At 38.5% G+C, this 16,936-nt stretch overlaps 2 protein-coding genes across 2 annotated transcripts; both read left to right on the forward strand.

Moving 5' to 3' along the window:
• The first annotated feature begins 1,927 nt into the window (after positions 1-1,927).
• On the forward strand, positions 1,928-2,931 carry LOC132627682 (3'-5' exonuclease-like). The gene has a single exon (XM_060343162.1). It carries the CDS (start codon positions 1,979-1,981, stop codon positions 2,609-2,611), a length of 633 nt encoding a protein of 210 aa, XP_060199145.1. The 5' UTR covers positions 1,928-1,978; the 3' UTR covers positions 2,612-2,931.
• A 13,002-nt stretch (positions 2,932-15,933) lies between these two features.
• LOC132629045 (3'-5' exonuclease-like) lies at positions 15,934-16,566 on the forward strand. Its single transcript, XM_060344790.1, has one exon. The coding sequence runs from the start codon at positions 15,934-15,936 to the stop codon at positions 16,564-16,566; it is 633 nt and encodes a 210-aa protein (XP_060200773.1).
• Positions 16,567-16,936: the final 370 nt, after the last annotated feature.

Consider the following 16,936-nt stretch of genomic DNA (forward strand, 5'->3'; position numbering starts at 1 on the left):
GCTATATTCCCTCTAGCTTTTGGAATTGCAGCTAATGAGAGCATTAGTACGTGGGGTATGTTTTTGGACTACTTAAGGCAACACATTATTAAGGATCGCATGAGAATCTGTGTGATATCAGACAGAAATGCTAGCATATTGCACAATATGTTCAATTTGCAGGGGTGGCAGCCACCCTTTGCCTACCATCGTTATTGTTTAAGGCATTTGAAGGCAAACTTCCAAAAGGCATATCGAATCCCAGCACTTTGCAATTGGATGTGGGCGGCTGCAACAGAGCATCAGGAGAAGAAGTTTAACCTGCAGATGGACATTATTAGGCGGGCGAATGAGGAAGCCTTCCACTGGTTGAATACAATTGATAAAGACAAATGGACATTACACCAGGATGAAGGTAGGCGATGGGGTATGCTGACAACAAATAGCTCTGAGTCATTCAATGGTTTGTTAAAATCTGCACGCGGACTATCTGTCACCGCAATGGTGAGAATGACATTTAAGCAGGTTGTGGAGCGGTTCGTCACTAGATCAAAAGAGGCCAAAGCATATGCAACAGAAGGTCTAAGATGGTTGCCAAAACCGTCAAAACTGTTCGAGCACCACAAATAAAAGGCTCAGAAACATGACCGGATGGAGTACAACCCTGCAGAGCGCATATTTGCTCACAACAAGTGTCCACCAAGGTAAAGGAGGTAACATTCACACAATTTGTGAGATTCGAAGAACATGCACATGCGGCAAGTGGCAATCATATCACATGCCATGTTCTCATGCCTTCAAGTGTTTCATCACAATGGGAAAGAACGCCTCCTCGTACATGGCTGAGGAATATATAGTTGAAAATTATACAAGAACGTATGCTGGAAGGTTCTACCCACTTGGTGGTGAGAGTTATTGGCCACCGGATCCATTTTCAATGGTCGCAAATAAAGCATTTATCCGTAAATTCAGAAAGAATGCATACTCGCGTATTCATAATGAAATGGATGTTCCACCGGGGAGATACACTCGAAAATGCTCATTTTGCAATTATGTTGGTCATGATAAGCGCAAGTGTCCCTTACGACATGGTGGTCAAACTACATCTCGCGGTGGAAGTACCTCTCGTAGTGGAGGAAACTTTCGTGGTGGAAGTACCTCTAGTGGTGGTGGCACGTCTAGCGGTGGTGGGGGAAGATCAACTCAAGGGCATAATTGATGAATGTTTTTTAAGATTTTTTCTTACTTTGATGATTGTATGATTATGCTGTTATTTTGAAGAATATTAGTATGTTAAGTATATTCATCTACTCAAGGTTATGAATGAATGGTGCAATTGAATTAAGTTTTTTTTTTTTGTATGAATGCTGTCATTTTGAGAAACTTTTGATTAATTATTGATGAACAAATTTAAGTATTCGCAAAGAACTTCAAGATAATGTCGCCGAACCTTCAAACGAAAATGACGTTCGAGCACTTTTCAGCCACTAAAACGGCCATCCGAATTTTTGCGTATCCTTTATGTATTGATCCTACCTTATTAATCGCACAAAAATAAGTAGGGTTCTATATAAAATATTGATGTTTCGGGGTCGCGAAGCATGATTAATCTATGGTCAAAATACGTTAAAAAGACGATGGAAGAAGGGTTAACTAAAAGGGTTGGAAATAAAAAAACGCACTATAGCGCAGTAATTTACTGCGCTACAGCACTTGTGTATACACACTATAGCGCAGTAATTTACTACGCTATAACAGTTAACGGCTCCGTCTTCGTTACTGCTATAGCGCAGTAAAATACTGCGCTATAGGTAATTTTGTAACTTTTTTTTTTATTGGGATATTTTGGTTCAAAATGATTTTTATAGGGCTATTATGATTCCGGACTCTTATCAGGTGTGCCTCTCACAGACTAAATTTTTGCCTATAAATACCAACTCTCACAAGGGAAAGTCATAACTTTGCCTTGAAAAAAAAAAAAAAAAAAACCGCAGAAAAGATGTACACTTACAGCAGTAATCCTAGTGGCATAACCTACAATCCTACTACTTCCAAATACTCAGTCACCTTCGCTGGAAAAACTATAGAAACTACGCTCACCGACAAAGCCACTGTGACTGATGAATGGGTACGTGAAATTCTTTCTTTACATGGTAACAGTCCCATGGTTGTTGTTGGCCTAGACATTGAGTGGAGACCCCATGAAATCAGTTGGATGAGCAACAAATCCGCTACATTACAATTATGCATCGATCAAAAATGCCTTATTCTTCAACTCTTTTATGTTGACCAACTTCCTGAATCCCTCAAAGATTTTCTCAAGAATACTAAGTTTATATTTGTGGGGATTGAGGTTGCTGATGATGTAAAAAAGCTCAAGGATGAGTATGGGTTGGAGTGTGGTAAGTGTGCTGATATTCGTGCGTTGGCCAAACAGCGTTGGCCAGGGAGGTTTCGTAGACCAGGGTTGAAAGATCTTGCTCGGGAAGTGGCAAGTTTGAACATGAAAAAGCCTAAGCATGTCTGTATGAGTAACTGGGAGGCAAGGGAGCTGAATAATGATCAGGTTGAGTATGCTTGCATAGATGCTTATGCTTCCTATAAGATTGGGCACAAGCTGTTACTTGAGTAAAATTAACTTGTCTTTTGCCCACCATGGAACTATGTGTGTGTGTGTATAGATGAGGCATAATATTATATAAAGTACTTATTATCTAATTTTGACAGTTCTCCTTCGTTTGTTTTGCTCTATTTAGAAGCAGACAAATGGGAGCTGTATATTATCGGGAAATATATAAATAGGCATGCTTTGGTGGGTTGTGGCGCAAGTGCTGGAGATGGCACTTAATGTTGTAATGTTTTGAATTAGATGCTACTATAACGTATAGTACTCTTTTCGGATTTAACAAGAAAGCAAGGTTTGCTTGTATAATAGAAGGTGTTGTGATTGTGCCTTTGGTGTCGTTTATGCATATTCCGATTATCAGATCTTCTATTTACTGTATTATAGTACTGATCTAGCTGCGCGAGGCCCGTGTGCTAAGTGCAGACCCAAACTCTTATCAAAGTTTCTTAGTCAACTAATTAAATAAATTTTAACCAAAAGATTATAAGAGAATTAGCAAATCCAAAAGGAAAACAAGTAACTCGACATATTTTAATGTAATGTGATTTAAATTATGTAAAGTAATTACAACTCGGTGAAAATTATAAATTGAAAATATTGGTATTTTTCTGAATGTGAGCATGTGATCTCTTTATTTATGGAAATAAATTCTTTTTTTTCTTGCATTTATGCTTTAATTTCGATTGTGATATTTCATGTGGTAAGAGTTGCTAGTTAAATGTGATGATTTAAGCTTAGTAATTTAGACGAAATTAAGAAAGAAACTAACATTAAATAAATTTCAAAAATCAATTTAGTCTTCATATATAGTTTACGTTTAAAAATATTAATTCTAAGCTAAATTTCAATTTATATTACATTTTTTTAGTTTTTAATTATCAAAATATCAATTTTAAAATATTAAGTCAATTTAGCTTCAAATTTAGTGACTAATGTGAAACGAAGAGCGCCACATAAATTGAACAACGAATAATAATTAGTAAGATCTAATAAATGCTCCAGTTGAAAATGTAAATGTGGCTCCAAAGTTTCCTAAATTTTTCCAAAGCGTATAATGCAAATAACATAAAGGGTAATCTAATATCTTGTTCGGTCCATATTAAATGGTGTTTTAGCTTAGACACACCCTTAAAAAATCACTTATATCCCTAAAAAGGAAGAAGTGTTTTCACTAAATGTCCTTAATTAAATAGTCTCAATTAAATATAGATTCTTGGTTATGTTTTTATTCACGTTTCTAAATAAGAGTAAATTTGAATTAATCATTAACAGCTTCTTGATTACGTAAAAAATATTTTTTCGAACCAAATATAAAAACTAAAATTATCATATAATATGAAGCGGAGGAAGTAAAGTGCAAAAAAGATTCATAAATATAGTTAGTACTAATAACTAATTACAGATGTCACGGAGGAATGGACTTATGAGTGCACAATTAATTAACAGTAACCACCTGTGTAGCACAATCACCCTATGAAGAAGTTATTGTAGTACATATATCACGTCACTCGTAAAAATTGGACTAAGTGGCCAGGTATTACCACAAGGGACTTAGAGAGTGCCTTGATTTTTGCACTGACACCCTATAATAGATGAAGTAATAAAGAACAAAAACAAGGGCAAATTAAGAGGATGCCTTTTGGTTGCTAAGCCTTAGTTGAAGACGATAAAAACTTTTGATCGCTCCTTGTTACGTATAGTAAACATATAGTAAAGTAAAGTAATACTAATGTGATGTATGAAAGTAATATATACATTGTCTAGCACAAGGGTGGACATGTTACGATATGGTACGGTATTCAAAAATTCGGTATAGTAATTTCGATTTTCGATTTCTAAATATGTTATATCATTACCATACCAATTAATTTGGTATGGTTCGGTATTATTAGATTCGGTTTCTGTATTTTGCAGTACGATAAATCGGTATCATAGTTTGTTCACCTTCGATTTACATATAATCATATCGTAGAGAATATGATTTCGGCTACTCAAAAAACGTTTCAATTATATTGTACAATTTGTACTAACACCTTACACATGCAAAAATATTCAAAAGAAAATACAAACAATCCCCTTCATAAATCAATTACACAAAAAAGACATTTAAACAAGATAGAGTTGACAAAGTTTCAAAGTTTAAACAATTAATTTTCTAATAGTACTAGTTTATAAATTTGTTAGTATTATAATACTAAGATATATGAATTGTATATGTAACCATATACTCGGTATGGTATTCGGTACTTCAATATTTTCTTTATGAATACCGAATACCCTACCGAATACCAAACTTTTTTAAAATGCATACCAAATACTGTACCAACTACTATAATATCGAAATTATGATATAAAATATTTTGATTTAGATATGATAATCCGTATCTACCCTACTATACCCATCCCGCATACGTTTAACCAGCCACGCGGGGTGATATTTTTACTGTGGAGCGCAGATGGTAGCAAAATGTAACCAAACTGGATAAGGACTCCACAAAAGTTGAAGTGTCAATAATTGATCCAGTACAATTTAACCTGTTAAAGGTTTATATGAGTCGGTATTCTTTAATTACTGTAAATCACATACCCACATTGTGCTTAATATTTTAAAGGGAAAATGTGCAAATATACGTACCCTTATTGTTGACAGTTTTTTTTTCAATCATTTAGTTTATTTTTAATTAAAAAAATTCACGTGACTTTAAAAAAATCTACTCATTTTTTTGGGTAGACATATTTTTCTAAACCCATATGATAATTTTTTTTCTAGTGGGTTGGGTCTGATTCGTTTAAAAAATGGATAAACTTTTTTTTTAAAGCCACAAATATATTTCTTTAAACGAACCAGACCCGATCCACCAGAAAAAAAATCACCTCTCTCTCTATCTATAGATAGAGAGAGATCCGCTGCGTGAGCAACCCGACTATGCCTTACATGTGCTCTACAGGCCGCACGTAATCTTTCTTCCCAACGAGCCCTTTTTATCATGTGGCGTTAGAAAAATATGTCTAGTGAAAAAAAATGAGTAGACTTTTTTTTAAAGGCACATGGCATATTTTTAATTAAAAAATAAGCTAAATGATTTTTTTGTTTGTTAGCGAAAAGGGTATTATTGCACTATTTGTGTAAGTGCAGGGTTAAATTTGCATCATTTTATAACGACAAGGGTATATATACATCACTTTTTTAACGGGTGATATATCTGCTCTAAATCCGCAAAGTTGAGGGGTATATTTGCAACTTTTATCATGCAACTGTAAACATGTTTAAATTAGGAGTTGAGGTATATACGTCATCAACTTGTTATTGTAATATCATCCTAGTAAATTTTATCACGCTTCGCGCGATTAGTTCAGATTTTTTTTCTTAGAAACAACAAGCAATATTTAATGGGGGAGATTTTATTAATAAATAGTAAAGTCGGGAAAACAAAAAGAAAAAAAAAAAGAAAAATCCGACGGATCTAGAATTGAAACAACATCAAACGCAGATAAGAAAGCTTTCGACGCCTGGGATTCATCAACTTCACCGGAGCTTTGCCGAATGTCTTCACCTAAGGTCAAGAATCAGATTCAAATTAAATTGCAATCTCATCTATAAAATTATGTGTATTGGTATCATACCAATAATAATTTGGCCAAGTACTACACTGGATGTCGCTTATATTCTTTTCTATAGAGCAGTTTTTTTTTTTTTGGTTGAAAGAGAGATAATCTGACTGTATTTTGATCAACCAAAACTTCATCAATGACGCATCAATAATTAATAAACTAATGCAAATGTTACAACAACACACGTCAGTCAACCCGCAAAAAATGTAAAGCCAAAATCAAAAAAACCAAAAAGAAGGAGAAAGAAAACATCAAAAACTAATGCGTTAAGCACAAATTATATTTCAATTTGTGCAATTAAAGCGAAAATAGGCTAAAAACACAGTTCAAAAATACAATATTCCCAACTAAGATCAACAAAAATAGAAAAACTAAAAATAATGACATGACCAATTTGATATTACAGCTTTCATCATCGTTTTCAATTGTAAATGACTCAAGCCACACATCAAAGCTCAAAATTTATCTACAATGAAGAACGTAGGAAACAACAACAACAACCCAGTGAAATCCCACAACGTAGGGTCTGGGGAGGGTAGAGTGTACACAGACCTTTCTCCTACCAAGGTAGGACGGTTGTTTCCGAAAGACCCTCGGCTCAATAAAAAACATTAAAAGAGGTCAGATAAGGCTAAGAAATTCAAAGCGATATGGAAATGCAAATAACGAAAGCGACACAGATAAAATAGAATAATCAAAGTACAGGAAATAACAGATAATAGCAGAAATCAGAGCACAAGAAATTATACTGCGATAATGCGCCTACTAATAAGGAAGGATAACGAGACTATCTACTAGCCTTCTACCCTAATGTGGGTCCCCCAAACCCTCCTATCTAAGGTCATGTCCTCGATAAGCTGTAACTGCGCCATGTCCTGTCTAATCACCTCTCCCCAATATTTCTTCGGCCTACCCCTACCTCTTCTGAAACCATCGATGGCCAACCTCTCACACCTCCGCACTGGGGCATCTGTGTCTCTCCTCTTCACATGCCCGAACCATCTCAGTCTCGCTTCCCGCATCTTGTCTTCCACCGAGGCCACTCCCACCTTCTCCCGAATAGCCTCATTCCTAATCCTGTCACTCCTGGTGTGCCCACACATCCATCTCAACATTCTCATCTCGACAACTTTCATCTTTTGAACGTGAGAGATCTTAACTGGCCAACACTCCGCCCCATACAACATAGTCGGTCTAACCACCACTTTGTAGAACTTGCCCTTAAGTTGTGGTGTCACCTTCTTGTCACATAGCACTCCGGAAGCGAGCCTCCATTTCATCCACCCTGCCCCAATATGATGTGTGACATCATTGTCAATCTTCCCGTTTCCTTGCATGATAGACCCAAGATACTTGAAACTACTTTTCTTCTGGATGGCCTAGGTACCAAGCCTAACTTCCACGCCAACCTCCTGAGATGCTTCATTGAACTTGCACTCTAAGTACTATGTCTTGGTCCTACTCAGCTTAAACCCTTTAGATTCCAAGGTATGTCTCCAACCCTCCAGCTTAGCGTTAACTCCGCTACGAGTCTCGTCGATCAGGACTATGTCATCCGCGAAAAGCATACACCATGGCACCTCACCTTGAATTTGTCGCGTCAATCCATCCATCACCAAGGCAAATAAAAACGGACTAAGAGCTGATCCTTGATGCAACCCCATCACAACTGGGAAGTGCTCTGAGTCCCCTCCTACTGTCCTTACCCTGGTTTTGGCTCCCTCATACATGTCCTTGATCACCCTAATGTACGCCACAGGTACACCTTTAGCCTCCAAACATCTCCATAGGATCTCTCTTGGAACTTTGTCGTAAGCCTTTTCTAAGTCGATGAATACCATGTGTAAGTCCCCCTTCCTCTCCCTATACTGATCCACCAGTCTCCACACAAGATGGATGGCTTCTGTAGTTGAGCGTCCCGACATGAATCCGAACTGGTTCTCTGAAATAGACACGTCTCTCCTCACCCTCATCTCCACCACCCTTTCTCACACTTTCATAGTATGGCTTAGCAGCTTGATACCTCTATAGTTGTTGCAACTCTAGATATCCCCCTTGTTCTATTATAGAGGGATCATTACGCTCAACCTCCATTCTTCGGGCATCCTTTCCGTCTTAAAGATGACATTAAACAACCTAGTCAGCCACTCCAAACCTACCGAGCTCGCGCTCTTCCAAAATTCCCCAGGAATCTCGTCAGGTCCGGTCGCTCTTCCCCTGCGCATCTTACGAACAACACCCTTAACCTCCTCAACCTTAATACTCCTGCAATACCTAAAATCGTGACGCCTCCTTGTATGTTCCAAATATCCCAACACAATGTCTCTGTCCCCTTCTTCATTCAAGAGTTTGTGGAAGTATGACTGGCATCTCCGTCTAATGAGAGTATCCTCTACCAATACTTTTCTATGCTCGTCCTTAATGCACTTCACTTGATCCACATCGCGTGCCCTTCTCTCCCTCGCCTTGTCTAGCCTGAACAATTTCTGATCCCCGCCTTTCTCTTCTAGTTCAGCATAAAGGCATTTAAAAGCTGCCGTTTTTGCCGTCGAAACCGCTAACTTCGCCTCCTTCCTCGCTATCTTATAAAGTTCCCTATTCGTCCACTTCTCCACCTCATCCTTGCTTTCTATAAACTTTGCATACGCCACCTTCTTTGATTCCACCTTCCCTTGCACTTCTCCATTCCACCACCAGTCCCCTCGATGCCGACTACAACTACCTGTCGAGACCCCCAACTTCCCTTGCCACAAACCTAATGCAACTAGCCGTCCTATCTCACATACTGGTCGCATCCCCACTACTATCCCAGGCCCCCATTTCCTTCAATTTCTCTCCCATCTCCAGGGCACTAATCGTGGTCAAACTCCCCCATCTGATCCTAGGTCGGTCATCCCCGACCCTCTTCTTCCTCGTCATCTTGATCCCTAAATTCATCACCAAGAGCTTATGTCGGGTTGAAAGGTTGTTGCTCGGAATGACCTTACAGTCTTTGCACAGACCTTTATCATCCTTCCTACGGAGTAAAAAATCTATCTGAGTCTTAGCCACAGAACTACGGAAGGTTACCTAGTGCTCCTCCTTCTTTGGAAAACTCGAATTGGCTATCACCAACCCAAAAGCTCTTGCAAAATCCAAAAGTGAAACTCCTCCTCCATTTCTGTCCCCGAAGCCAAATCCTCCATGCACATCATCATAACCTCCCGAAATAGACCCGATGTGCCCATTGAAATCCCCTCCCACGAAAATCTTCTCAGTAAGCGGTATGCCTCCCACTAACTCGTCCAAATCCTCCCAAAAGCGCCTCTTCTCCTCCTCGCCTAAGCCCGCTTGCGGCGCATATGCACTAATAATGTTCAAAGTGAGCCCTTCAACGACCACCTTAATCGACATCATCCTATCAGTGACTCTCCTAACCTCTACCACCTGATCCCTTAAATCCCTATCTACTAAAATGCCTACCCCATTCCTATACTTCGATCTACCAGAGAACCAAAGCTTATACCCGTCTACCTCCTTAGATTTAGGACCTACCCATTTGGTCTCTTGGACACAAGCTATATTAATCTTCCTCTTCTTAAGAATCTTAACTAGCTCTATGGACTTCCCTGTTAACGTCCCAATGTTCCAAGAGCCTACTCTCAGCCTAGACGCTCCTTTAACCCACTTACCCCTCCTAACCCTCGTCCCCGTCCCCGAACGAGAACATGACCCTAGTCTACCATTAATACCCAAAGCCACGAAAACGAGTATGAACTAATAAATTATTCAAAGGTCTAAAGTCAGCAAAATGTAACTACAAGTGTATGAACAAAGAATAGATATGGCAACCGGAGGTACCAACTCCAGTTGAACTGAACCTGGTCGCCGCCGGAAAACACTGTTCAACGTCGGAGTTACTGTTCACTGCCGGAGTACTGGTCATAACGACCTGAAAGAGAGAAGAGAAGAGGGGGGGGGGGGGGGGGGGGGGAAGGAAAGAGAAAGAGAGGACTGGCTGGAAAAAGATGCCGGAAAAGGTCGCTGGCGACGGAGCAGCGGCGTTCTGGCAGCGCTAGACGCAGATAAAAAAGGGGAAAAAAGGAGAAGAGAAGAAGAAGAGGAGAAGAAGAAAAGGGAAAAGAGAAGAAAAGTAAATCTGGCCGGAAAAGTAGCCGGCGTTACCTGGTCGACGGCGTTACCTGAACGTGACAGTTGTTATACCCTATTTTTACCTAAGTCAAAATAGTTTATAACATTCCGGTAATTCCGGGGTTAATTAAAGTACAGGAGTCGCCACCTAATTATTTACGGTGAATTAGGACACCTAAAGTTTATTAAAGTAATTATCTAAAGTCGATTTTATTTTAAAGTCTACGAAACCAAAAGGTCTAGGTAAGGGTTCAAACTAATCTAAAGGGAAGGTATTAGGCACCCTTTAGAATCCATTAACAATGGTTAACCGACCGGACTTTACGTTAATTAATTAAGGCAAAAATGCAAATATAATATTTTAAATATTTAAGAAAATATCTTGTAAGTATTGTTAAAGTTATAGATAGAAATAGAATGTTATTTATAATAAAACTTGTAGAAAAGTAATAATTGCATAAAAGCGTTTAGTTATAAATAAACTAAAAGAAACGGGATGTGTAACGTTTATATGTAATTAGAAAATAAGTTATGCCGACTAACAAACTAAAAGAGTTATTGTAAGATTAATATCGGTAAAGTTTTAAAGTTTTATGGTATTAAAATATGACGAAATCGTCAGAAATCGGAGAGAGGATTTTAATGTAAAAAAGAGAATGATCCAAGTCTTCATTATTTTAAAATATTTCGAAATCAACATGATTTGTTTGGAAGGTATGGTTATTATTTAGCCCTTGGCCTCTTCGCGAAAACGATTAAGAGCCAAATTAAACTCTTTTGGAGTTTCGCGAGGCATTGACATAGCACGTTTTTTTGGGCGTTTAAGCCCTACTGACGCTAACTTGTGCTCCAGTGCTTCAGCTTCCCTAACACGCCAATCCCACTCCTCTCTCATTTTATTATTGCATTCTCGATTGAATCTGTCGTTAGGGTTATTTGAGTAATGAAAATCATCATCACTTAGTTCCCATGTCCTACCCATTGCTTCAAAGATGTTTGCTGGAGTGAACGATATAACACGATTAATATCTCTAAATTGGTCAAAAAATGACATGTTAACTCAATTTTGTGTGGAATGTTGCGTTTGTAACAGTTAGTCGTCAAATTACATTATATAAAGTTTGATTCGAATTATTTTGGCAGGTGAGGTGATGTTTGTGCAGCCGCATAGCGCTGTAAAATCATGCGTTATACTATATAACACATGATTTTACTGCGTTATTATGACACAAGGCCTCAATAACGCATTAATATACTGCGTTATAGTGCTATAATGCAGTAAATTAATGCGTTATGCGGCTCTCCATCCATTATTTGATTTGACGTAACACTGCAAAACACTGTAATTGCATGCATGCGTTAGTCCTATTAATACCGAGTTTTAACTAGTTTTATCATTCTGTATAAGGCAAAAAAAGCATAAAATTTTAAGTTTCAACTAGTTTTATCATTCTGTATTCCTCCTCAGTTATTCAAAATATGACAGATGTTCCAAGAATTAAAGTTTCTTTATTCTGGGACTGACAAATTTTATTCGAGAAAAATAATTTGCGCTACGATTCTCCCCCAAAATACCATGTTAAGTTTTCACTTGAATTAAAATTCTCAAAACTACTCCAAGCCTTGTATAATAGACTACAAGTTAGTAGAAGTGATTTTGATCTAAGTATAATTGAAAAATATCCAGTGTCATTTACGCCGCAAGGTGTAACTAGTTATGGACAGTGGTACATTCAAGACGATGATTCTTTGACTGATTATTTGAAGGCGCCGTATGATTATAGGCGATGCATAACTTTAAACGTCCTTGAAATGTATATCGAAAAGGTGCCCATTAATCGACTTGAATTCATGGCTAGGGCTCCTCAGGAAGCCCGAAATAGCCCTCGTCGGGAAGCCCCGTCTATAATTCAGGCCGAAGTCACTCAAGCGGAACCTACTTATCAACACAATTACCCTGATATGAGTACCTATGAAAGCATCTTGACTAGCCAAATGCCTCTGGATAGATTAAGTCAGCAATTTGACGGGCAGTGGTAAATATTCATTTTTTACAATATTGTTGTTGTTGTTGTTGTTGTTGTTGTTGTTGTTGTTGTTGTTGTTGTTGTTCTTATTATTATTCTTATTATTATTATGTGTAGTGGCACTTGAATGCTGCTAATGATGTCGATTATATTATTTAGGGGTTATACACCTGATATGGATCATATTGGACGGTCTCCTCAATCGGGATGGAGGAATCAGGTTGGAACATCCTCAGCCTATCCAACAACTCAAAGCAATGGACCTTCCTCAAGTTTCGGTGCAGTTGATTACTATCGGTACGTCTATTTTTTTTAACATCAATAGTGTTATTTGATGTGTATTAGTTAAAACATCCTAATTTCTAATGTAGGGAGAATGTGGTGGTTGCACCAAATTATAGGCGAAAGACTGCTATGGATGGTCCGGATTATCCGAATTATATAGTGACATCACCCAGCGATAGTGAGAAAATACCTAATGCGGAGGAAAGTGACGATGAGCAAAGTGACGATGAGATTGAGGTTGGAATTAATCCTCAACATCAATTAGAACTGTTGCAAGACATGATGGACAATCCGACACACGAGGAGGAGCTGAATTCACAGCAACCATTTGAACAGCAAGAGTCGACTCCTGTTCAGCCGCAAAGCCAATTTCAACAGCAAGAGTCGACGCTGATTCAGTGGCATTCCGATGAGATCTCCTATCTTGATCATCTTCAAGATCGCCCAGATGCCTTTGTCTTTACCAGGGATGATGATCATGTTCGGCGAAGTTTGTGGAAAGAGCAGTGGATCTTTTAAAACATAAGGTTCATATTGAAAAAGGGATGATTTTCAGCTCAAAAAAATCATTGCAAAGGGCTGTTAAGATTTATTACATCCAGGGGATGAGGGAGTTTAAAGTTGATGATTCCACACGAAAAGTTTGGCGATTGGTCTGTAAGCGAAAATATCAAGGCTGCGAATGGATGCTTCGTGGTAAGGAAAGTGTTGAAAAGATGTGGACTATTTCAAAGTTCTACACAAAACACACTTGTGATATGGGTGACCTCCCAGATGATCATTGCAATCTATATACTAATTTGATTGCGCGTGTATTAGTTGCCGACATTGGAAAAAACCCAAGGTATTCCCTTCGCCTAAGTTTATTTTATTTTTGGTGTTAATATAATGTTCGTCGTTGTTACATGCTGATATTTCAACTTTTTCAGGTACCCTATTAAAGATTGTATTACAGTCGTCCTGAAAGTATATAGCAAAACTGTTACTAGGAGGAAGGCGTATCTTGGGCGTAGGCGTGCACATGAGATAGTCTACGGCAATTGGGAGGGCTCTTTCAAGAAGTTGCCGAGATACATGGCGGCTCTACAACATTTCAATCATGGTACTGTTGTTGAATGGAAGCTCAAATCGAAACCTGGTGTGCCAGGTAATATTTTTGATTTTGTGTTTTGGGCATTCAAACCATGCATTGATGGTTTTGCTCATTGTCGGCCTGTAATATCAATAGATGGAACACATGTGTATGAGAAGTATGACATAAAGCTGCTAATAGCAGTTGGAATTGATGCAAATGGAGCTATATTCCCTCTAGCTTTTGGAATTGCAGCTAATGAGAGCATTAGTACGTGGGGTATGTTTTTGGACTACTTAAGGCAACACATTATTAAGGATCGCATGAGAATCTGTGTGATATCAGACAGAAATGCTAGCATATTGCACAATATGTTCAATTTGCAGGGGTGGCAGCCACCCTTTGCCTACCATCGTTATTGTTTAAGGCATTTGAAGGCAAACTTCCAAAAGGCATATCGAATCCCAGCACTTTGCAATTGGATGTGGGCGGCTGCAACAGAGCATCAGGAGAAGAAGTTTAACCTGCAGATGGACATTATTAGGCGGGCGAATGAGGAAGCCTTCCACTGGTTGAATACAATTGATAAAGACAAATGGACATTACACCAGGATGAAGGTAGGCGATGGGGTATGCTGACAACAAATAGCTCTGAGTCATTCAATGGTTTGTTAAAATCTGCACGCGGACTATCTGTCACCGCAATGGTGAGAATGACATTTAAGCAGGTTGTGGAGCGGTTCGTCACTAGATCAAAAGAGGCCAAAGCATATGCAACAGAAGGTCTAAGATGGTTGCCAAAACCGTCAAAACTGTTCGAGCACCACAAATAAAAGGCTCAGAAACATGACCGGATGGAGTACAACCCTGCAGAGCGCATATTTGCTCACAACAAGTGTCCACCAAGGTAAAGGAGGTAACATTCACACAATTTGTGAGATTCGAAGAACATGCACATGCGGCAAGTGGCAATCATATCACATGCCATGTTCTCATGCCTTCAAGTGTTTCATCACAATGGGAAAGAACGCCTCCTCGTACATGGCTGAGGAATATATAGTTGAAAATTATACAAGAACGTATGCTGGAAGGTTCTACCCACTTGGTGGTGAGAGTTATTGGCCACCGGATCCATTTTCAATGGTCGCAAATAAAGCATTTATCCGTAAATTCAGAAAGAATGCATACTCGCGTATTCATAATGAAATGGATGTTCCACCGGGGAGATACACTCGAAAATGCTCATTTTGCAATTATGTTAGTCATGATAAGCGCAAGTGTCCCTTACGACATGGTGGTCAAACTACATCTCGCGGTGGAAGTACCTCTCGTAGTGGAGGAAACTTTCGTGGTGGAAGTACCTCTAGTGGTGGTGGCACGTCTAGCGGTGGTGGGGGAAGATCAACTCAAGGGCATAATTGATGAATGTTTTTTAAGATTTTTTCTTACTTTGATGATTGTATGATTATGCTGTTATTTTGAAGAATATTAGTATGTTAAGTATATTCATCTACTCAAGGTTATGAATGAATGGTGCAATTGAATTAAGTTTTTTTTTTTTGTATGAATGCTGTCATTTTGAGAAACTTTTGATTAATTATTGATGAACAAATTTAAGTATTCGCAAAGAACTTCAAGATAATGTCGCCGAACCTTCAAACGAAAATGACGTTCGAGCACTTTTCAGCCACTAAAACGGCCATCCGAATTTTTGCGTATCCTTTATGTATTGATCCTACCTTATTAATCGCACAAAAATAAGTAGGGTTCTATATAAAATATTGATGTTTCGGGGTCGCGAAGCATGATTAATCTATGGTCAAAATACGTTAAAAAGACGATGGAAGAAGGGTTAACTAAAAGGGTTGGAAATAAAAAAACGCACTATAGCGCAGTAATTTACTGCGCTACAGCACTTGTGTATACACACTATAGCGCAGTAATTTACTACGCTATAACAGTTAACGGCTCCGTCTTCGTTACTGCTATAGCGCAGTAAAATACTGCGCTATAGGTAATTTTGTAACTTTTTTTTTTATTGGGATATTTTGGTTCAAAATGATTTTTATAGGGCTATTATGATTCCGGACTCTTATCAGGTGTGCCTCTCACAGACTAAATTTTTGCCTATAAATACCATCTCTCACAAGGGAAAGTCATAACTTTGCCTTGAAAAAAAAAAAAAAAAAACCGCAGAAAAGATGTACACTTACAGCAGTAATCCTAGTGGCATAACCTACAATCCTACTACTTCCAAATACTCAGTCACCTTCGCTGGAAAAACTATAGAAACTACGCTCACCGACAAAGCCACTGTGACTGATGAATGGGTACGTGAAATTCTTTCTTTACATGGTAACAGTCCCATGGTTGTTGTTGGCCTAGACATTGAGTGGAGACCCCATGAAATCAGTTGGATGAGCAACAAATCCGCTACATTACAATTATGCATCGATCAAAAATGCCTTATTCTTCAACTCTTTTATGTTGACCAACTTCCTGAATCCCTCAAAGATTTTCTCAAGAATACTAAGTTTATATTTGTGGGGATTGAGGTTGCTGATGATGTAAAAAAGCTCAAGGATGAGTATGGGTTGGAGTGTGGTAAGTGTGCTGATATTCGTGCGTTGGCCAAACAGCGTTGGCCAGGGAGGTTTCGTAGACCAGGGTTGAAAGATCTTGCTCGGGAAGTGGCAAGTTTGAACATGAAAAAGCCTAAGCATGTCTGTATGAGTAACTGGGAGGCAAGGGAGCTGAATAATGATCAGGTTGAGTATGCTTGCATAGATGCTTATGCTTCCTATAAGATTGGGCACAAGCTGTTACTTGAGTAAAATTAACTTGTCTTTTGCCCACCATGGAACTATGTGTGTGTGTGTATAGATGAGGCATAATATTATATAAAGTACTTATTATCTAATTTTGACAGTTCTCCTTCGTTTGTTTTGCTCTATTTAGAAGCAGACAAATGGGAGCTGTATATTATCGGGAAATATATAAATAGGCATGCTTTGGTGGGTTGTGGCGCAAGTGCTGGAGATGGCACTTAATGTTGTAATGTTTTGAATTAGATGCTACTATAACGTATAGTACTCTTTTCGGATTTAACAAGAAAGCAAGGTTTGCTTGTATAATAGAAGGTGTTGTGATTGTGCCTTTGGTGTCGTTTATGCATATTCCGATTATCAGATCTTCTATTTACTG

The sequence above is a fragment of the Lycium barbarum genome, chromosome 2 (assembly GCF_019175385.1).
Source record: "Lycium barbarum isolate Lr01 chromosome 2, ASM1917538v2, whole genome shotgun sequence".
Taxonomy (NCBI): domain Eukaryota; kingdom Viridiplantae; phylum Streptophyta; class Magnoliopsida; order Solanales; family Solanaceae; genus Lycium; species Lycium barbarum.